The sequence below is a fragment of the Lotus japonicus genome, chromosome 2, assembly GCF_012489685.1.
Source record: "Lotus japonicus ecotype B-129 chromosome 2, LjGifu_v1.2".
Taxonomy (NCBI): Eukaryota; Viridiplantae; Streptophyta; class Magnoliopsida; order Fabales; family Fabaceae; genus Lotus; species Lotus japonicus.
This window is the reverse complement of record NC_080042.1, coordinates 80,686,962-80,710,600: the sequence shown is the minus strand read 5'-3', so window position 1 is coordinate 80,710,600 and position 23,639 is coordinate 80,686,962. Positions and strand designations below refer to the sequence as shown.

General features: G+C 36.0%; 1 protein-coding gene across 1 annotated transcript; it reads left to right on the top strand.

Annotated features, from left to right (window-relative positions):
* The first annotated feature begins 16,499 nt into the window (after positions 1-16,499).
* Positions 16,500-17,282, top strand: LOC130735760 (uncharacterized protein At5g65660-like). Its single transcript, XM_057587657.1, has one exon. It carries the CDS (start codon positions 16,643-16,645, stop codon positions 17,054-17,056), a length of 414 nt encoding a protein of 137 aa, XP_057443640.1. The 5' UTR covers positions 16,500-16,642; the 3' UTR covers positions 17,057-17,282.
* The last annotated feature ends 6,357 nt before the right edge of the window (positions 17,283-23,639 follow it).

Here is a 23,639-nt window from a genome sequence, read left to right as displayed (position 1 = left end):
CTGTTGATCTCTTTCTCAGTAAATCACAACATAGTTCTACATCAGATAGACGTGAAGAGTGCCTTCCTAAATGGTTATATCTCAGAGGAAGTCTATGTTCATCAACCCCCAGGTTTTGAAGATGAGAAGAAACCAGACCATGTGTTCAAATTGAAGAAATCACTCTACGGTCTGAAGCAAGCTCCCAGAGCATGGTATGAGAGACTTAGCTCATTCCTTCTGGAGAATGAGTTTGAAAGGGGTAAAGTAGATACAACTCTTTTTTGCAAGACTTATAAAGATGATATCTTAATTGTGAAAATTTATGTTGATGATATTATATTTGGTTCTGCTAATCAATCTCTATGCAAAGAATTTTATGAGATGATGCAGGCTGAATTTGAGATGAGTATGATGGGAGAATTAAAGTACTTTTTGGGAATCCAAGTTGATCAAACACCAGAAGGAACATATATCCATCAGAGCAAGTACACTAAAGAACTTCTGAAGAAGTTCAATATGCTGGAATCTACAGTGGCCAAGACTCAAATGCATCCTACATGCATTCTGGAGAAAGAAGATAAAAGTGGTAAAGTATGTCAGAAGCTCTATCGTGGCATGATAGGTTCACTTCTATACTTAACTGCATCTAGGCCAGACATACTATTTAGTGTTCATTTATGTGCTCGTTTCTAATCAGATCCAAGGGAAACCCACTTAACTGCTGTTAAGAGGATCCTAAGGTATCTGAAAGGCACCACTAACCTTGGCTTAATGTATAAGAAAACATCAGAGTATAAGCTTTCAGGTTACTGTGATGCGGATTATGCTGGAGATAGAACAGAGAGAAAAAGTACTTCTGGAAATTGTCAATTTCTGGGAAGCAATCTAGTCTCATGGGCAAGCAAGAGGCAATCAACCATTGCACTATCAACTGCAGAGGCAGAATATATCTCAGCAGCAATATGCAGCACTCAGATGCTCTGGATGAAACATTAGCTGGAGGATTATCAGATCCTTGAGAGCAATATCCCAATCTATTGTGATAACACTGCTGCAATCTCATTGAGTAAGAATCCTATCTTGCATTCAAGGGCAAAGCACATTGAGGTAAAGTATCACTTTATTAGAGATTATGCACAGAAGGGCGTACTTCTTCTGAAGTTTGTTGATACTGACCATCAATGGGCAGATATCTTTACAAAGCCCTTAGCAGAGGATAGATTTAATTTTATTCTGAAAAATCTAAACATGGACTTTTGTCCAGAGTGAAGATGGATCAGAACCTCTGACTATGATACTTCTTGATCAGAAGATATCTAGTCCAGAAGGTAACTCAATCAGAGTGTGTGTACCCACTGGTACTGACTCTGAAGCTGAGACAACAACACGTGTGTCAGTATTTCTGATGCATAGTTCCTTGTGCCCGTGTGACAGTCTGTTATGATTGCGTGTAGATGTGCTTCTCTCCTGTGTGTGATTTGTGTATTTACTGTTACTATCTATCTTTAATTTTCAACCGTTGATCTTAAAGTGCTTTTTGAATCAACAACGGTTATTTGTCAAAACCCACTATACACACACGATCTCTTTCACTTCCGGTTTTTACTCTCGCTCTCTCTGCTTTTCGAAACCGCTTATCCTCGATTTCTCTCTCGATCTCTCTTCATCTTTCAACCTTCATCTTCTACCTCAAACCTTCAACCGCTTCAAAAATGGTGAGTCAAACCAGAAGATCTACTGCAGATGCACCCCAGTTCCCTCACATGGTAGTTGGTCTAGCAACGGGCCAAAGGGGCCCTGAGAATCCGACACAAGATCAAGGTCAAGCTCAAGAGCAGATTCTTCCAATTGCAGAACGGGGCTGTGCCGTTCACTGCGTATTTGCTCCTGAGGAACTTCAAGTCCTGGCAGAATGGAGATTCGACCTCGACAACCTGGCTGCAAATGGGTATGATCTTCGTCCTGAAGTCCAAGTTCAAGGTTGGGGAAATTACTTCAACAGACTTCGAGGACCGGTGTATGATAAACTGATCAAGGAATTCTGGAAGCACGCCGACTGCGATGATACTCAGGTGGTATCTCATATTCTTGGAAGAAAGATCATCATCACGGAGAAGTCCTTCGTGAACTTGCTGGGTGCAGACACTGCTTATGGGTATCGTTTCCAACTCACGGAATCGAAGCTGAAACCCAGCACCAAGAATACAATCAACGAGGCCCTGTACACCAATTACAAACCGGGCAAGACGAATTACAAGGTGATGGACCTTCATCCCAAGCTCAGGATCTGGCACAAAATTTTGCTCCACTGCATAAACCAGAGACCAAAGGGCAGTTCTCCTGACTACATCAACTTCAACCAGAAGGTGATGTTGTTCTTCATCCAAGACCAGAAGAAGATCTGCCTTCCCTACTTCCTGTTCTCCTACTTGAAGGAATGTATCCGGAAGTCTCGTACCACTGCCTCCATCAAGTCAGCAATCAAGTATATCCCCTTTGGGAGACTGCTCTCAGACTTTTTCATTGAAAGCAACCTGGTACAAGATCTGGTCAATGCTGGATGTGTAGAGGATCTGACCACAATTGTCAGTGATGTCTTCACTGCAAATTCTCTGAAGAAGATGGGTCTGGTCCAGAAGAAAATCGCCCCTGCTCGTGAAGACACATCTTCTGAAATCAGAAGCAGAAGGATGCCTCTGAATGACTACCCTCTGTGGACTCAGGCAGACAATCCTGACGCCATTAGGTGCTATGTTGAAGACCTAAGGGCTCAAGGATTCGAAATTGATCTCGATGATTTCTTCAGCCGACTGCCGCCAGCTCCAGAGTTTCCTTCTCCTCCCAAGAAGAAAGCTCAGAGGAAGATGATCCTAGAAGAATCTTCTGAGGAATCAGATGTCCCTCTGGTCAAAAAGAAGAAGAGAAAGCCTGATGATGGTGATGATAGTGATAATGAGGATGGTCCTCCTAAGAAGAAGAAGAAGCAGGTCAGAATCGTGGTGAAGCCTACTCGGGTGGAACCAGCTGCTGAAGTGGTCAGAAGGACTGAACCTCCTGCCAGAGTGACTAGATCATCAGCACATTCAAGTAAGTCTGCACTTGCTTCTGATGATGATTTGAATTTATTTAATGCACTCCCTATATCTGGCATGCTCAAACACTCCTCAAATCCCCTCACTCCTATTCCTGAATCCCAACCAGCTGCACAAACCACCTCTCCACCACATTCCCCAAGATCTTCATTCTTTCAACCTTCCCCTACTGAAGCACCTCTCTGGAATTTGCTTCAGAACCAACCCTCTAGGTCAGAAGAACCTACCTCTCTCATTACCATTCAGTACAACCCATTATCTTATGAACCCATCATTCATCCACAACCAGAGCCTACCCACACAGAACCTGAACCCAGAACCTCTGATCACTCTGTCCCAAGAGCATCAGAACGTCTGGCTCTCAAACCCACGGATACAGACTCTTCCACAGCCTTTACACCTGCATCATTCCCAACCAATGTTGCTGATTCTTCTCCCTCCAATAACTCTGAATCCATTAGAAAATTCATGGAGGTCAGAAAAGAAAAGGTGTCTACCTTAGAAGAGTATTACCTCACTTGTCCAAGCCCTAGGAGATATCCTGGCCCTAGACCTGAACGTCTAGTTGACCCAGATGAACCTATCTTGGCCAATCTTTTACAAGAGGCAGACCCTTTGGCTCAACAAGCTCACCCTGCCCCAGACCAACAAGAGCCTATTCAACCAGAACCTGAACCCGAACAATCAGTGTCTAACCAATCCTCGGTTAGATCACCCCATCCTCTGGTTGAAACTTCAGAACTTCACCTTGGAACCTCTGAACCCAATGCTCAAATGTTTAACATTGGCTCTCCCCAAGGTGCCTCTGAAGCTCACAGCAGCAATCACCCAGCCTCTCCTGAAACCAACCTCTCCATAATCCCTTACACTCACCTCCGACCCACATCTCTCTCTGAGTGCATCAATACTTTCTATCATGAAGCTTCTTTGATGCTACGCAATGTGCACGGTCAGACTGACCTCAGTGAGAATGCTGAACGTGTGGCTGATGAGTGGAACAATCTGGGCACTTGGCTAGTGGCTCAAGTTCCAATTATGATGTAGCTCCTGCATGCAGAGGGAAGTCAGAGCATTGAGGCTGCAAAGCAAAGGTTTGCTCGGAGAGTGGCTCTTCATGAACAAAAACAGAGAAATAAGCTTCTTGAAGCTATTGAAGAAGCCAAGAGAAAGAAAGCTCAAGCAGAAGAAGCTGCACGTCAAGCAGCAGCTCAAGCTGAACAAGCCAGACTAGAGGCAGAACGACTTGAAGCTGAGGCTGAAGCCCTTAGATGCCAAGCACTTGCACCAGTAGTGTTTACTCCTGCTGCTTCTGCTTCCATTCCAGATCCTCAAGCTGCTCAGAATGTTCCTTCCGGTTCTGCTCAGTCAAGCTCCTCCAGACTCGACATCATGGAACAGCGTCTTGACATTCATGAATCCATGCTGATTGAAATGAAGCACATGATGATGGAACTTCTGCGACGAACTGATAAACCTTAGTCTTAGGATCTCTTCGTTTTTCTTTTTCTTTAACGTTGTTTTATTTTTGTTAAACTCTGTTTCTTTTTATTTACTTATTCTACTTTGTTCGTTTGTGATTATCTATGCATATCTATATATATATATTTGTGTCACATATGTTTGCAAAAATCCTTTTATTCATCATATCTTTATGTTTACATCATACATTCTTTCCCTAAAGTCTAGAATGGAGGATCCCTCCTCATTCTTCTGCACTCCTGGCGCTGCTCTGACCTATCCTTCTCCAGACGCTCCAGTACATGCTGGATGTTGTTGAGCCTGTCCTTTAGCTCATCCCTCTCCAGAATCTCTTCTGCGGTCTTGAGCTTCTCTTCCAAACTCTCTTTTTCTTCCAGCAGCTTGAGTTCAAGCCGGCTGAGTTCTTGCACCTCCTCCACGAAGGCAAGAAATTCCCTCAGGTCTCTCTTCACCTCTGGACGCAGGTCCTCTTCCAGCAGTGTCCGTGTCAGCTCCGCGATGGTCGTTGTACCCTCTAGATGCCTGATGTTCAGGAACAAGTCCTCCTCAAAGGCCTTCTTCCTCAGCTCTTCTAGTGCTACGATGTATGATGCCATTTTTTCTTTACTGAAAATTGTTCGAAGTGTGAAGCTTACCTTCTCTCCAACACTTTATATAGGCTTCACTTTCTCTCTGACAGTTAATGCTCCTACGGTTTCTCGAGGTTAAGTTCTTGGTAACTGACCCTTCTCTTTACTCACTTGACCGGTGGTAAACGTTCTTCTCTTGCATTAACTCTTCTATTTATTTCGCCTAACTCTGATTCTTGCATCGTTTTCCTTTTCTTTAAACTTAGACCTTCTCTAAGGGGGAGTACCTTGTACTTCAAGCTAAGTTTTTCACACCCCAAGCTTTTTGCTTATGACAAAAAGGGGGAGTAAACCCAGTTTTTGATGTGTAAGATGTGTTAGTGTGATTTATTTTTTTCTTTTGGAGAATTTAAGAGTTCCACCTTCATGACCATAGATGTGTCACTGGGCAAATACAAGGAATACATTTCACTTCTTCTGAAGTGATTCTAAGTTGACTCTGATACCCAAGACTCTGATACCTTGTCCGTGACTCTGATTACTTATGCGCTCTGATTACTCGATTTTCATCTATGTCATAAGTTTTTCACTCTGAACTCTTATATCATTTAGCTCAGAATCTAGACTTTACTAACGTTTTCATCAAGTATTAGATTCAGGGGGAGCTAAGCTCAGAATCAAGCAGTGACTTGAATTCAGAATGAGCAAGATAAACTATTCACATCAGGATAAGTCTTATTCTATATCTCTAAACTCTGAGTGAATTCAGTTTAATGTTTAAGAATTGTTCATCAAAAATCTTAGTTTTGTCATCATCAAAAAGGGGGAGATTGTAAGATCAAAGTTTTGATCTAGTAGTACAACTCTATGTTTTGATGATTACAAGTTAACCTTTTGATATGAACAATTGTGGTACTCTAACGTGTTTTTCTGAGTGTGCTATTTACAGGCTCTGACCTCAACTCAATCTCACACAAATCAGAAGCACTGTGTATAAAGAGCAACCCAAGCAACGCTTTCGCATTCACCATGTTCAGTATGAACAGTGGAAAAGCTTCAGAAGTTCTGAAGTTATACAAACTCTGATGTGGACTCAGTCACTAGAAGCTCTGAAGATCCAGAAAGTCTGATAACCAAGAAACACTGAAGGCTCTGATACCACTTGTAGGATCACGCGCTTACCACTACGCCAAAACCAATTGGTGTTAGTGAGGGCGCAACGTTATTTCTTATAGCGTATCAGAGCCAGGTCCCGTGTTCGAATCCCACGGAAGGCATGCTGTGCAGCTAGTTTGGCTGGCAGGTGCTGGGGGGGAATTGTTGGGTTCAGGTGGGCCAGCATCCTGCCTGCAGGTAGCATTCGAAACGGGGCGCTGTCTGCTACGCTATAAGAAATAACGTTGCGCCCTCACTAACGCCAATTGGTTTTGGCGTAGTGGTAAGCGCGTGATCCTACAACGTCCTCTGTTCGAAGGTGTTCGCCTCCATGCCTTCACCTTCGTTTCACCCAGATCGGTGGCTCGAAATACAGATCAGAACACGCATCGGAGGTTCTCAACCCAGAGGTAGCAAAATCAGAGGTGCAGGGGTCCAAATCGGTGACATGCACATCTTTAATGGCCAAATCGGTGACATGCACAACTTCCATGGGATCGGAGCTTTCCACTTCCATCGGTTCTCACCTTCGATCGGTTCTCAAACCCACTTGTGTAATTTCAATTTTTTTGATTTTTCTGTGTTTTGTTGATTTGCTTCTGAAGAGTGTAACAAAAAAAATTTGTTTCTGTCTCATAACAAAAAAAAAATTGATTCAACTCTGAAATTTGTTTATGATTCAAGTATGGAATTAGTTGATTTCGTTTCTGTTTATTTGCCTATTCTACCTCTTCTCATTCCCTCTTTTTTTAACTGCAATCTTGCAATCTGTTGAATGAAAGAGAAAATGTTATTTTAGAATAAAAAAGGAAGAAGAAATAAGTTAAGCAACGTTGCTTAAATAAGCAACGTTCCTTAGCTTTACAGAATAAGCAACGACATGTCATCTCCCTCCAACGGTTCCAAAAAATAAGCAACGCATCTTATTTTCTCCAACCAGGTTAAGCAACCTGCGTTGGAGTTGCTCTTAGTTCTTAAAAATAAGAACTCAGTTCTTATATAAGATGTTTTACTTTTGAGTTCTTAGCTTAAAATATTAATTATTTCTCTCTCATCCAAATTACTTTATTACTTTATAAGTTTTGTTTTATTACTTTATGGAAAAAAAAGTATAAATAATGTGGTTGGTGGGACCAAATGAATAGTACTAAGAACTAAGAACTCATGGTTGGAGCAAAATTACTTGAGAGTTGCTTAAACACATTTGACAATACGGGCCCACATGAATAGTGCTAAGAACTAGCATTGGAGATGCTCTAACACTGACAGTACATGTGGATTTTCCTTTCTTTCTTCCCTAGACTCTACGCTTGACTATACACTCTATTATTATTTTTATTATCATTAAACCTCTATTCATAATTAACTGTTTGAAGAGAAGAAATACACACATTATGAAGTGAAATTAATTTTTATAAAATATTATATGTTTTTATATTTTACTTTTTAAAGTGTATTTTATTTTTCTGATTTTATTTTTCTCACAAAAGTACTATTTAAAAAAACAAAACTCTTTTAAAATGTTAAGTATACATGAATAAAAAAATTCCTTCTAAATTCTAAATAGACATTAATATAAAACGGAACTAATTGTATTTGACATGTTGTTGTTGTTTCTCACCTATCCTATCCCCTCTAACAGAGCTTTGAGCTATCAGCATCTCTCATTTTCCACGCACTCCTCCATTATCCCCCATTAGCATATCATCACCTTACGTCACTCCTCACTAATTTAAATTCATAATAATCATGTCTCATCTTTATTCATGCCATCAAAGGCATAAAGCTAATCAACCATAGTTATAATTAAATTTCTTGCTTTGTAAAATGTGTGATTTTTGGGGGAAAACTATTGCCAAAATGTATAAATTGAGTTTAAAACATTTAAAATATATTATATTAACTAATTTATTATTTAAATTAGGGAGCATAGGTCGATTCGATGGTTTTCTTATCCAATTGAATCTGAATCAATCAAAACAAGTCAGATTGTTTCTGTTCGAATTTCACATTTCTTATACTTAATTTCCTCTCAACTGTTCATGCTCGAACGATGCGATGTCTCAAAATATGGAAGGAGGTTGTCGCAATCAACAACAACGAGTGAGGAGGAAACCATGTCGAATGATGACAGAAGAGGGGCGGAGGACGATGGATTTGAGAGGAAATGGTTGGAGGAGTGACAAATTTATGTGATGAGGTGTTGGGGTTTCTATGAAGTGAAAGTTAGGTTGTTTTTTTTTTGTTCAAAAAGTTAGGTTTATGTTAGGGTTAGTGTTGGTGAGTCATATAGTCCAAGGGCTAAGAAAAAATAAAATTGTTATCGGTCGGGTCTTATGTCGATTCCATACACATCAAATCAGAGAAAAATGCACCCAATCTTACATGCGAACCCCAACAACCTGAAAATTAGTGTTTGAATTAGTTAAGTTGCCTGATTCGACGCATTAAGTACGTATGCAACCCTATTTAAATATAAAATAGCGTCAAACTTAATTAATGTAAAATGGATAATATTAAGTTATATTCCCTTGCTTTTTAAAATACTCATTTACATTTTTTAAATAGTCTCAATTTAGTTTTTCCATCCGTTTCTTTTTAGAGTTTAATGGATATGTACTGGCAGTGTAAAATAGTTTTACACAGTCATCCAATCAAAGCATGCCACATAGGAGAGATAATTACATTTGACTTTAATTTTAATTAAAAGAATAAGATATTTTCTGATTTGACGGAATTCAATTGGATGTCTGTGTAAAACTATTTTACACTATCAGTGCATATCCATTAAACTCTTCTTTTTATTAATTTATATTTTAGTAGAAATTGATATATGTTATAACTCCAAGTGTAATGTCACAAATATTATGTATCGAGAAGGATTGTTTCTCACTAATATTGTATATTTTTGTATGAATTGTTTTTCTTTCAGGAAAAAAACATTGGAATACCACAAATATTTTTTATGTTTTAATGCAACTCTATTTAACAAAAAATTAGTACACTTGTTGTACTCTTATAATGTCAAAAAAAATTGTAGGGTTGGGAAGGAAATGGTGGATGTGTACAATTTGATGAGAATGACTGGGGATAAGGTTATGGCTATGAATAGCACTAGATTAGTGAATCAAATTGCAGCAGAACAGAGAAACTAAATGCTGATAATATTATATTACATACACTGAGTTTAGTCTTTGTATTCCTAATCCGAATTAAATCATTATTATAGCAAGATTCGAAAGAAAGAAGTGAAAATTGAAAAGGATTTGGTTTGATTAGGAGCCACAGGTTTTGCGGGGCTGGGTCACGACACAGGGACCCAATGCCGGAACGACTCCACTTTTGCTGCTATCCTATTCTTTTCATTTTTAATCAAATTAATTAGTTTAAAATTAGTTTATTCTATACCAACTTTTAATTATTTAAGTCATTTTACAAATTATCCAAAAAATGAGTGGATTATAACATTATTGTATTTTGATTAAATGCCTTCAGTTATTACATACTCATCAATTTCATTTAATTTTCTTAAACTGCTTTGAAGTTTCAAACAATTTACACTTTCATTTTTCTTTCATCTCACTTCCACTCATTTTCTTACTCTTTTACTCCCTCCGATCCTATTTATAAGCAACAAAAAAAAATTTACATGGTTTAAGAAATGTAGTAAAACTAGATAAAATGCATTAAATTTGTCTTGAATCAAAATAAACTTTCAAAATTACCATTTGTTATTCGTGTTGGAAAGTGGGAAAGAGAGAGAATAATTAATGAGACACATTCTATAAGTTAGAATTAATAAGGGCATCATTGGAAAAAATAATTAATATAGCTCAAACTTTCATTTGGTTCTTATAAAAATGACCAAGATTTATCTTCTCTTTCATACTTATAAATAAGGCCGGAGGTAGTATTTTTATAGCATCATTTATCATATCTCACATTCTCTCTTTTTGGTGAATGCAACTCGATCACCATTACAAACCAGCCATGATATGCCTATGTGACTATAGTTTGCTTATAGAGACATTTACAAATTATCTACCCACACAGTTTTCACATTAAGAGAAGCCTTAGATGCAATGCAAAAGGTAGATGAGATGAACAAAAGGTAGATGAGATGAACTGGCGTTGGAATTATAAACGGAGCTTGAGGAAGAGAAAAGCAAGAGGGAGGGTCAAACAAAACAAAACATGTATTTTCAAGTTTGGGTTTCTGGTAGCGAATGAAACAAGTTGGGACCATCCTAAATTCCTAGGCCAAAGCCAGACTCACGTGTGAAAATCTTTATTCGTGACCGCGACCCTGCATGCGTGTGTGCTTGCTAAACTATATGCTGAAGAGACTCGTTACCACTCTCTCCGCCAAACACGCCCAAAGGAACTATTTCTATCTCATTTTATGGGTTGAACTTGAAAACAAACCCAGAGGTTATTAGCCAAACACAACCCAAGGTAAATGTAAATAGTAATACTATTGAAAAAAGTCATGGGCCCTTTACTTGTGCGCCTGTTAACTTAAAGAATGGTAATACACTGTTATGCTTTTAAATATTAATTAAATTTCATATTGATTGATTCACTAACAACAAGCAAGTTAAAGGAGAATAAAAAACTTATTTGATTGAGCACAAAAACTACAAAATAGAGATTTGAAAAGGTTTGATCCAATTGTAGTTTTAAATAGGAAAATGTTTGATACACACCTCTCCACCTTTCCACTTCTTAAGATTTGAGAAGGGAAAAAAGTGAAATGAGTGATATGATAAGTGATATGATAGAAAGAAAGAGATAGATAGAAAAAAAACAAGGTGGAAATGATTTGTAAGAAAGAGGAGGTGTGAGAATATCATCACCCTTTTAAATATTAGGTTGAAATGAAGCGACCGGTTGGTTCATTGCTCACCTTACCGACCTTATTGCCGATGACAAGCTGGAGGATTTGGGCCAAATTTGTTCAAGGTGATTTGGCCTTTTCGAGGCCTAGTGGACGATCTCATCATTAAAGAAGACCTTTTGTGATATGATGTCTCAAGGCTAGGGTTAGGGTTAAGATATTTTTTAGTTCATTGCCCATGTTCCCTTAATCACGACATTTGGTAGCTGCGTGAAGAGGATTCTACAGTTAAATTACGGTTACAAAAACTCGCCTATATGAAATTGTAAGGGTCTTTGTGATTTCATGTTCACTATAAAATACAGGGGGCCTAAATCAGAATTTTACTTTAGGGTTCTTAGTTTGGTTTCTTCGATCAAAACGTGAACAAAAATAGTTTTTTGTTTTGTTTTTTAAAATGGTAGAACAGAGAGAAAACACCTTCAAATTACCAGACATGGCGCCAGTGACATGTTAGGGAGGCCAACAAGGGCAGGTGAAAGTTAAACCCGAAACCTAAAGCCAGTTATGCTAACTCATGTTGGCCAAAAATAGTTTCTGAAATGTAAAACAATACAAAAATGTTAAATTTCACATATATGATATATGTATCAATGTATCATAAGTATTCATAACCTATTTCTGGAAACGGATCCTTCGGTAAAGAGAGAAAAAGGCTGGGCACATTTGGTCCATTCCATATTGTTACCAAAATCTCCGACGAAGTTGTATTTCCTTTGATGGTCAACATAATTTTTGTGGGCTATATATCCAAGTTGTGGATTATATTTATTGAGTCATACACCTCAAAGCTTGCGCCTAAGAATGGCCCAACTATATGATTGGGCTGGGGTAAAAAATATGTCCCTTGTTAGTTTTTTAATTTTTGGCCACTGGGATTTCTGAATCTGATGATCCACTATATGATCTCCCTTTTCACCTATTTTCTTGCATGTTCCAAACAAGAGTGTGTGCAATTCTTATTCTATTTTTGAATATTGCACCTTTTCTGTAATCCATTATCAAGCAAAACAAACGAAGCCTTAATATTATTTTCCCCTTAAAACAACCTATTTAGCTTTTTTTTGGTCGAAGGAAGGTAGAAGTTGGTCATAATATGAAGTTTTTTGCCTTAGTTTTATGGACCAGTTCTGCATGATTATAAGTTATAAGCCCGTGGACATCTTTGTTGGGCCTCATTATTTCACCTTTAAGAAAAAGGGAATTTGACCAAAAAAATAAAAAATAAAAAGGGAATTATGTTTTTGACAAAAACAAGGAAAAGGGAATTCCTTTATCATTTTCTTGAAAAAAAAGAAAAATAGTTAAGATTACTTGTTAAAGTATAAAAACTTTTTAATATTAGATTCATGTAAAAAACTTTTCATGTAGATTTGAGTTGCAGCCTAGGCTAGCTACTTGTTGGTATAAACGCAATTGAACTATCAAAGGCACGTTTATGTAATGTACCTTGAATATCAGTTAATTTAAATTGCATGTTATTATCACAAGTGGCAGTTTACAGTGCTAGTATATTTTTATTTAAAGGAACAGGTTGAAGTGGAACTTACGTATACTCCTTGACTCCTTGTATTTCAAAAAAACGTATAGTTCTTGAATTCTATGGAATGGTAATGATAATGGAAGATACATTGCCACAAAAAGCATTTGCGTGCCAATTGCAAGCTAGGCAGCAGAGAAATAAATATGAAATATCAAACCTGTATGAATGAACTCAAAAAGGTGAACATAAAGTGACCCTAATTACAACTTGTGCTCAATGGTCCATTGTCTAGAACGCAATTATGAATGAGAAAAATAGAAACAGAAAATTTATTGCAACAGGTTACAGAGGATAAGAAGGTCCCCATTAGAACTGTCCTGGCAGCAACTCAGAGGATTGGTCATTGAGCACATCCATCCACATGAAAACCGCTCTTTACTTACGAAGCTTAGATAAGATTGGTTTTGCCCTCTTTGGGAAACAACCCACTTGCATCACCTGGTGTATATACTAGTTGTGGATAAAGACTAATTAATGGTTTATAATATCCCCTAAAAATGTTTTAGAATATAAAAAGATGAATTTATAAATTATTTGGATTTGAAAGAAAATATAGAATAAGTAATAAATGAAAAAATATATATAAAATAATATTTGTTCATATGCTTTACAAAAAACGGTAAATATATAAGTGAGCAAATGAGTAAATATGTCATAGATATTAAACTTTTAGAAAGATTAGTTTTTTTTTTTTGTAAAAAGAATCGTTTTTCTTTTTTCCTTTTCTTTAAGCATTGATGTACCCAAAAAAAAAAATCGTTTAATTCTTCCCTCTTTCTAATTTTCTCTCAACAACTAGTTGTTAAGAAAAAATAATATATATTTTTTATTGTTTTTCTTCACCTAAAATTCTCACAATTTTTGCTATATAACATGCATAGATTGTAATTAGGTAACGTCATTGAAAATAAAGGTCAGACAAGGTGACCTGTAGTACTGCCTAGCTTGCCTCCATCATCTTCCAGCAATGATGCCTTACAGGCTAAATCCGTTAAACATGACCCACGGTTCACTTTTTCTTTTATGTACATTGAGGGTGTATTTGTTTTAGCGTTTTCATTGCTTCAGGTCAAGTTTTAATACAGAAAAGCATAATTTTTAATGTACAATTAGAATGTGCTTTTACTAAATAGAACTTGGCACTTGGCAAGCTAAATGTGTTTAACTTCATTTCAACCTGCCGGGATTGAAAATAAAAGACTATACTACACTTATAAGACAATTAAAATAAAGTTATATAATTTAACATCCCTCAGACTCACATGCATCATCATGAAACATCAAGACAAGAGTTTCTTAAATAAGAAATAAAAAGAACAACCTCCAAGAATTGAACCAAGAGTGTACCGTTATGGATTTGGATTGGAGCGAGTGTGCCTCCAAGTAGGATGAACGGCCCAAGAATGAAGTAAGGAGGCCCGAAAGGAAGACAACCAAGCATGTGGTGTAGTTTAGATTCATCCTCCATTTATCCCCAAGACTAGTCAAAGAAGTTAATTATTATTTCCCTGATTTCCTCCCCTATTAATGTAGTCTGGTCAACTTAGTAATGTATCTTTGACTAGGGTTTGAGTTCACCAACTATATAACGAGGAGCCAGTAATGTATAATCCATGCTCAACTTCTCACCTGAATAAGACTCTAAGTTTTTTGTTCATCCTTTCTTGCCTTAGGGTTTTTATTCCATAACAAAGAGCATCCAGTATCATAACTATTTTCTTCATCAATTTCAAACTCATTTCATAGAGGCTACCACACAAATCTCCCAGAAGAACCATACAATGCAATCTCTCATACTTGATCGTCACACCGGAGGGCTCAATAATGTAACCTATCTTAATCGGAGGGCCAAATGATGCAATCTTTCATCACATCGGTTGACCAATGCAATCCTTCATCACATTACATGACCAATCTCTATTCCCAACACTCAACATCGTTGCCATAGCAATCTGCCAAGCCGTCACCGAAACACCACAACGCTGGGATCGCTCAACGTGGCCAGCCACCATTCAAACTTTTTCTTGATAACAAAATCAATTGGATCCTTGGAATTTGAATGTGCCGCAACAACCCACCAAAGACGCATATTCATTAGGGTCGATCGTCACTTTCAGTGATGACTATCACCATTACCAAACACTGAAATGGAGCCCAACAACCTACCGTACTGTGGCCCGGACATTAAATAAAGGTACTCTCAAGCTTACATCTGCGAACGATTGATCCCTTGACATTTTCCTCACCAACCTATATGTTATCCAGCAAAACTGTATACACTTACGTAGAAATAAAAAAAAATTCATTGACATCTTATATAAGTGGAATATAGGTGGAAGTAGGAAAAAGAAAGGGAAAAAAAGAGATAATATGAAATGTGATAGATGATATAATTAAAAAAAGATAAGAAAGATAGAAATAAACAAGAAATGAAAAAATATTAAGTGTGAATGAATCATAACTCTAAACAATATATTTTTGGCAAACTTTTACATGCTGGTTGGTGAGGGAGGGTTATAATGTTGTTTCTCCCATATCCAATTAATGAATGCCAAATGGAGATTTTGTGCCATGTCATTTTAACTTTTAAATTTTTTAAATAGATCCTCCAACTGTTTATATTATAAATTTTACCATATAATAAAAATACAATTATTTTTCAAAAAATGTTTATTTTCAAATTGATTTTAACCTTATTGAAATTGATTTTAAACATTTCAAGCTGATTTGGGGTAAATTTATTGACCTAATCCTTCCTCATCTCCTCTGAGTTCTTCTTCTTATCTGTGGTGCTGTGACAAATCAAATACAGGAAAATGCTAAACACTCCAAAATGAAAACTCAAAAACACAAACACTGAGTAAACTATCCCTCCGAAGGAAAAAAAAACTCAGAAAAACCAAGAAGCCTTCAAACCCCTTTAAACAGAAGGCTAATTTAATCTTAACGCAAGAAATGCCAAATCCACTGGCTAAAAAAGATAGGCATGTAAGTGTGTACAAAATCTACTACATAAAGTAACCCTGCATAAGTAGTTGCAAATTTGCAATGGTTTCTTGCAACAAAACTAAGACCTGCTCCACAATAAGGCTTTGATAGACGCATCCATATTGATTTTAATAGAATCTGTTGGAGCCTTGGAGGAGTGCAATAATTGGAAGGGTGTGATGAATTGTAGGAGGAGCGCACTATATCAATACAGGTAGGCAATTAACGTGACAAAGCAAGTGCCAAAGTTTGATCTACAGATTTGATAAATTGATTAAAATGAGTTTTGTTCCTTCTTGCATATTTTCATTTTTATCAAGCAAACTGGCAGAATGAAGAAGCAAATTTTACTCATTTCACAAACAAACTCAATGATTATCCATGTCGGCAGGAAAGACCACCGCTAAGGGGCGGCTTGCAGCGGAGGTACAGAGCAAAATAAAATCTTATTTTAGGTTAACTTGTTTTTTTTTATTTCAAGAACTATTAAAAATTATAAATAGTTGAGGATAAAATACTAAATTTAAAAGGGACCCAAGTTTAGAGTATAAAATTTACTAGTCAAAATGATGACATGGCATCCTAGCAGCTTACTATTGGTTAATACAGGGGAGGCATGACTGCTGTTTAAAACACAAACAACATTTTTAAGTTTGCCTATATTTTTTCCTAAATCCTTTATCATCCTATTAATAGACTGTATAAAAAAAATGTTTATGTATTCACTAAATAATTCACTCAAATATATTCCTAGAGGAGAGGACCCTCTGTATAGTGTTTATAAATATCCCACCCTTTCCACCAAATCCCCATTCGCCTTCAAATTCAGTCTTCACATTCCTTGAAATTTTTTGCTTCTCCCTCTCTGCCTCCCCCTCACACACACATTCATGTCCGCAGGAGCAAGCAACAACAATAGCAGAATCAAGTTCTGATAATGGATAGCCAAGATATTTCACCATCCCACGTGGATGCATCTCGACCGACCCTGGGCTTCCCCTTAGGCACTGCACTCCTTCTCATCATCATCTTCAGCTTGAGCGGCATCTTCTCCTGCTGCTACCACTGGGACAAGCTCCGCTCACTCCGCCACCAATCGTTCTCCGATCTTGAGGCTGCAGCAAACTCATCATCATCACCTTCCAACTCTAAGTTGAAGCCTCACTCCAAGGTAGAAGGTAGTAGCAACAGTCAGAAGAGTTTGACTGTGTTGATGCCAGGGGATGAGGTACCCAAGTTCATAGCCATGCCCTGCCCCTGCCAGACTTGGAGACAAGAGAACATCATTGTCACCGTGGAAAAGCCAGAGCCACCGCCCAAACCATCGCTTTTACCTGTCCCTTTCTATTAGCATTAGCAATTATATATTCATCTTAATATTAATTGCTCTGTATATATATATGCATTTTCCCACCATTTGTTCTATCACCCGATGAAGTTGCTAAGAAGAAAATAGAAATTACAGACTGACGGTGGTTAATGTAGGAACAAGGTCAATTGATTCCATACTTGTGTTCTTGTATCAAATTCAAATGTAACTATTAAGGGATTCAATTTTTCATTTACTCAACTTTCAATTTGGCCCCTTTCAGCTAGAAAAAACAGAGTATATTGCACCTTGCAATTAACAATTCTTTTCTACTCTTATCAATTTTATACACTAATCGAGTGTTTTCCAAGTTTGAAAAAAAAACTATGAGAACAAGTGAAGGATTAAATTGGTAATTGAAAGTGTTGAGCGCGGACAAGTTCATAATTATGTAAAATGCTAGTCACAAAGACTAGCTTGAACGACGTTTTATCTGACCACCACATTAGCTAACTTGATTGACATTTTAAACTGAATTTTCTCAATATTACAGTGATCAAAAATATATTTTCTCAAATATTAATATTGGCTAAATAGTTTTTTTGTCCTTGTAAAATAGTAAATTGCTCATTTTGGTCCCTCGATTTTTTAGAAATACATCCTAATTTATAGAAATTCCCATGTTAGAGTCCTTGAAAGACAAACTAAAAATACAATTTCGAATACTGAAAATTACTAAGGAAATAGTCATTCAAAATAAACTTAATAAATTTTTCTTTAGGCATTAGTTATTCCAAGGACCCAAACATGGGTATTTCCGTAAATTTGAGATAGATTTGAAAAAAATGGACCAAAATCATGAATTCACTATTTTGTAGGGACAAAAAATATATTTAACTCTATGAATATTGGGAAGTTGAAATTTTCCACCCCACCTACCCAATTTCCCACCCTACGTTCTTTTTAAATCCCAAAATTACCTCATTTCTCTTTCAAATTTCACCCTTCACCCCTCTCTAACCTCATTTAAAGGGTTTCTATTTTGAAAATATGGTATGTAATAAGTTTGTAAAAAATGAACTACGAGTTATCATAAATTCTAAAATCCAATTCTCTAACCCTCATTATGTTTAAATCCCATATAGTTCAATGTTTTTTTAAGTTTGAACGTTCCTCTACCATTGCTAACTTCTTTGTAAATTAGATTAATAAAAAAAACATTAGCGGGTTCTAAACGTCAAAACTTCATGTTCGGCAAAAACTCCAATTTTTTTAAAAATGGGAATTCTTATCCTTAAAGCATAGTGAGTATTCAAGTTCACAAAATTGTATTGGTTTGTATTACGTGAAGAGTAATGTTTCATCCACACCTCTCTTTTGAGGTGGAGATGTGAAATGGTGAGAGAAATATGAAGAAAAGAAAAAGTAAGAGAGAGAAAATATGAGATGTGATAGATAATAAGATGAGAGAGATAAAAATAAAAAAAGGTGAAAATGAAGTGTTTAAAAAATGAAGTGTGTATATATCATTACTCTTTTGTACCAGGAAATATAGCTCCCAAACTGTTATACATGGAAATTAAATATGTTCCTGGAATCAAATAACCATTCTGAATTTTGTTAAATAAATTATTTTCCAGAACATTAAGCTAATTCTCACATTAGTAAAATATTATAATTGGTTGAGCATAATTTTTCCATGGGTGAATATAGATTAATTATGGCGCAGATACACTAGATCTTTCATGCCCCCAATTGAAATGATTCCGTAAATAGAATACATAATTGATCCCTGACGTTTATATGGTTGGCCTAATCGAGGAGTATATAGTATCATTAATCAGTCAGTCCTTTGGAGACTCATTGGGGAGTGGGGTACATGCACTTCAACCACAGTGTATATCTTGTTGCTTTCTCTTATGATGATGAGATGAGTACTGATTATATAGTGGAAATATCCTCGCAAAAATTAGGTACAAATCATAGCATAAGGTAAAGGTGTGTGTCATCAGTGTGTGTGTGTATATACAAAAATATAATATCTACTCCGCATTTCCAGCTATTTGCCTATTGCCCAAAATATCTCAGTTTCTGCATTCCCTTTCATTATTTTGTTTTTATTTTTACGTGAAAGTATTGTTCTCAGCTTTCCCTTCTTCTCCATCATCATCATTGATCAACTGTTTTGTACGTTAAAATCTTACTAACCAAATATAATTTAATGCTAAAGAAGGAACCGGATGAGCGTAACATGTCACTTTAATACTAACTCCAATATCTATTGGATCGTTTAATGGAGTAGGATTGGTTTAAGGATAAGAAAAAAGTGGGAGGCAGCGAATCAACAGAATTAGGTTAATGAATGTCATTGCTGCGTCACTCACTTGAGTACTATATTCGTTTATGGGCGGTCAAGTTTAATTATTTAGTTATTCAGTTAAACCAATGATTCGTTATTGGAGCAGATAGCAACAACCATCTCATCCGGGAAAAGTCATCTTTTTCTCAACAATATCTTTGTCATTTGATCCAATAGTGTTCCGTTAGATAGGAACATATTTGATAAATATTGATAACTCTCGAATAGAGTATTAGAATGGAAAAAATCCATTAGATAATGAATTATTGGTTCTAAGCCATCTCTGGCGATGAATCAACAATTCGAAATGCTTTAAGTCTATAAAAAGTAAAAATGGAATCAGTAATAAAAATATAAAATGTTCTTAAACATAAATAGATACTATTAACAAATTAAGATATAGATATCTATCTATTACATATCTGGGACCTTTGAAACAAATAGACGCATCACGAATTCCATACAGATTACTTTTCAATACAATTTCTTTCAAATTCCGTACATATCCCTTTTTGAGTTTTTTGAAATAAATAAAGAATATGGAGTTTTTGGAACTACAATTGGTAAGAATTCCGAATTGAAATAAGAATATTTATTGAATTATCCGAATTACTTCGAGATTTATTTTTTGTCGTTTCTAATAAATAATTATTTATTGACTTCCTATCTAAATTTGCAGTAGTAACAGGTCAAATTTCGATATCTAGTTTATATATATATATATATATATATATATATATATAATTACATATACGTGTGTTTCTTACCTATCGTAAACCAATTAGTGGTGTCTTAGATTCAATCTGATTCGGGAATCATGCTTTGAAATCTCTAAAAATGAAAGAGTTATCTTATAACGATTCGATTTTATATACACCTAGTTTGACCCCCTCCTGCTCACTAATACTCTATTTTTTTTTTTTAAATTTTTCAAAATTTCTTTCTATTTTTATTCTTTAGGTAGATTATTGTAAGGCGCGCATATATTACGGCAGACCTAAACTAAAAAAATTGAAGAATTTCTTGGGAACCCTACAAGAGCCGATCGTTTTTTTTTTCTCTGACAGATGGTCAGAACTTCATCTAGGTTTGAATCCTACTGAGAGGTCCACTAGAGATCAGAAATTGTTGAAGAAAGAACAAGATGTTTCTTTTAGGAAATCGAAAGAAAATTTGGAAATGAATTTCTATTAATAGTCGAGCCGATTATTATCATTACTTTCTATTACCATTACCCATAATTACTATTACCAAAAAGTTTCTTTCATATCCACAACCCAGATATTGGTAGTGCTCAAAGTCGTATTTCTTTGGTGAATAAAATCCAAAGAGTTTATCGATCCCAGGGAGTGCACATCCATAATAGACATATCGAAATTATTGTTCGTCAAATAACATCAAAAGTCTTGGTGTCAGAAGATGGAATGTCGAATGTATTTTCACTGGGGGAACTAATTGGATTGTTACGAGCTCAACGAACAGGGCGTGCCTTGGAAGAATCTATTTGTTACCGAACTATATTATTGGGAATAACAAAAACATCTATGAATACTCAAAGTTTCATATCCGAAGCAAGTTTTCAAGAAACTGCTAGAGTTTTAGCAAAAGCCGCTCTCCGAGGTCGTATCGATCTTGATCCTTAAGAAGTGACAAAGAAACTGTATGAGACTTGTGTGAATTTCCCGATAATATCCACAAATGGCTTGTTTTTGGTAAGATATGTACATTACTATATGCAAACTCAGAAACGTGATATATATTTGTACTCCAATGCATTTCTCCTTCCGAATCAGAAAAAATATGTTTTCAAACCTTTTCTTTCAAATTTAAAGTATATGTTCCTGCACGGATCTCGGCAATTATTTGTTCAGATTTTACATATTGATCATTTTGAACTAATAAAAAACTTTTGGGTGGAATAATTACGTTATGCATAATATCGTTACTTTCAATAGTTACATATAAGTCTATATAACATAAAAGGCAGGATGTCCATGACGTGTACGTGTAGGGTAAGCCGAATTCTCATTGAATTTTATTTTACCATTCGAGGGGGATCGCACATATTCGGCGGTACCACCCGTGAAGACTCCGCCAGTATGAAAAGTTCTTAATGTTAATTGAGTACCAGGTTCTCCAATAGATTGGCCGGCTATAATACCTACAGCTTCTCCCAATTCGACCAGGTCTCCATGAATAGGACTCCACCCGTAACATAATCGACAGATCCAAGACGTATTCCTACAGGTAAAGGGGGTTCGGAAAAATATTGGTTACCCGACAAGGAATTTCGCTACCTTAGGACCGTTATAGTTACGGCCGCCGTTCACCGGGGCTTCGGTCGCCGGCTCCCCTGTCATCAGGTCACCAACTTCCTTGACCTTCCGGCACTGGGCAGGCGTCAGCCCCCATACATGGTCTTACGAATAAATTTTTATTTAGTTGATAATCATATAAAGCAGAAGATATTTTAGCCATTTGCATCAAACTCAAACTTCCTTCTTGCATACGTGCTCCTCCAGATGCACATACTACAATAAGAGGTAAAAGTTGGTTGGTAGCATATTCGACCAACCGAGTGATTTTCTCACCTACTACGGATCCCATACTACCTCCCATAAACTAAAAATCCATAATCCCAATTGCTACAGGAATACCATTTAAATGACCCGTACCTGTTTGAACAGCCTCGGTTAATCAGAGTTATTCTTTGATAAATGATCACTGTGAGTCAGACTCAATAGAATTTGATCAATCCTTTTCTCTGCAGTTAAGGTAGAGAACTGAACCAAGAATTCTCTTTCTTTATCATCAATCGAATCACTGTTCGAGACCCAGGATTCTATTTTATCATCAATCCAATCACCATTCACATTTCTTAGTTTTGGTATAATTGGTATAATTATTTATTTGTTTGGGAGAATTTGGATAACTTTTTCTCCTCACTTCTATATATAAAATTATTTCTATAATTGTCAAATCAATGAAAATTTTGAATTTTTATTTTACAAATTTCGGTTTTATTAATTATTAATAATTATATTTGAATATTTAAAATTTTTTATTGAATTATTAATTAATATAGCAATTTCTATTTTACTAGGAATTTGCTTATTGGCTTATTTTTACTTTGTATTTTGCGCCAATGGTTTCGTATTTGGCAAATCAAATGCCATGGTTTAATAACAAATCATTCGGATTAACTAATTTTTTTATAGGCAAATGTTAATTGTTATAAATATTAGTAAATTAATCCTTCATTCGGGTTCGAACCCGGGACCTTCACCCTTCACCCCACCCAAACCTTATGTCCCTACCTCTTACCACTTGAGCTATCATTCATGGACTTCTGACTAATTGATAATATTAGTGGATTGATCATTTGTGAAAGATTTCTCTAAAGTGAAAGGTTTCATTAATTCCAAAAAGTTATGTCGAGTAGACCTTGTCCGAACCTAGATGAAGTTCTGATCATATGTCAGAGGAAAAAAAAAACGATAGGCTCTTGTAGGGTTCCCAAGAAAGGGGGTAGATTAAGGATAGGTAAGAGAGATGACTTTTAATAATAATTAATTAATTAATTAAGGAATTAAGGAACAATTCGTTTTCATTTACAAATATATAGTATTTGAATATGGAAAATGGTATTTTTTTATGTTTTGAAAATGAGGGTATCTACCACCAACATCGACAATAGTGATTTATCCTTTCATCGCGGGTGCTCACATTAAGCGATATACGACATCATGATTAATGAACAAAATGAGTTAACCAATAACCACTATGCTAAACATACATATTTTTAGATATCTAATTGACACATGCACTTTGTAGCAATTTTTGACTCTCACAAATTGTGAAGATAAAAAAAGTGAAATTAACTATGGAAACAACCGGTATCAAAATAGTTTGGTTAATTTTAAATATACACTTTGTGTTGGTCCCATTGTGTCTATTGGATGATAGAGAAGTTGAGTTCAATTATACAAGAGTCTTGTGAAGATTAATGGTAATTAATGGACATTCTTTTTTTACCATATATCTATGCGACATGTTTTTTTCCTGCCATTTTTCAGCCGTTGCAAATATTAGCGCCAGTTTTTAACCGCGTTAAGCTGTATGTTGAAGAATGCCCGCGAAAACCATATATCTAACCATCATTTTCAACCTTGTAAATTATCGAATCTCACTCTTGAGCTCTTATACTATAATTACATTTATTTATTTTTAAGGTGATAACTAAGTTAAATTATTTATTTTCTAAGC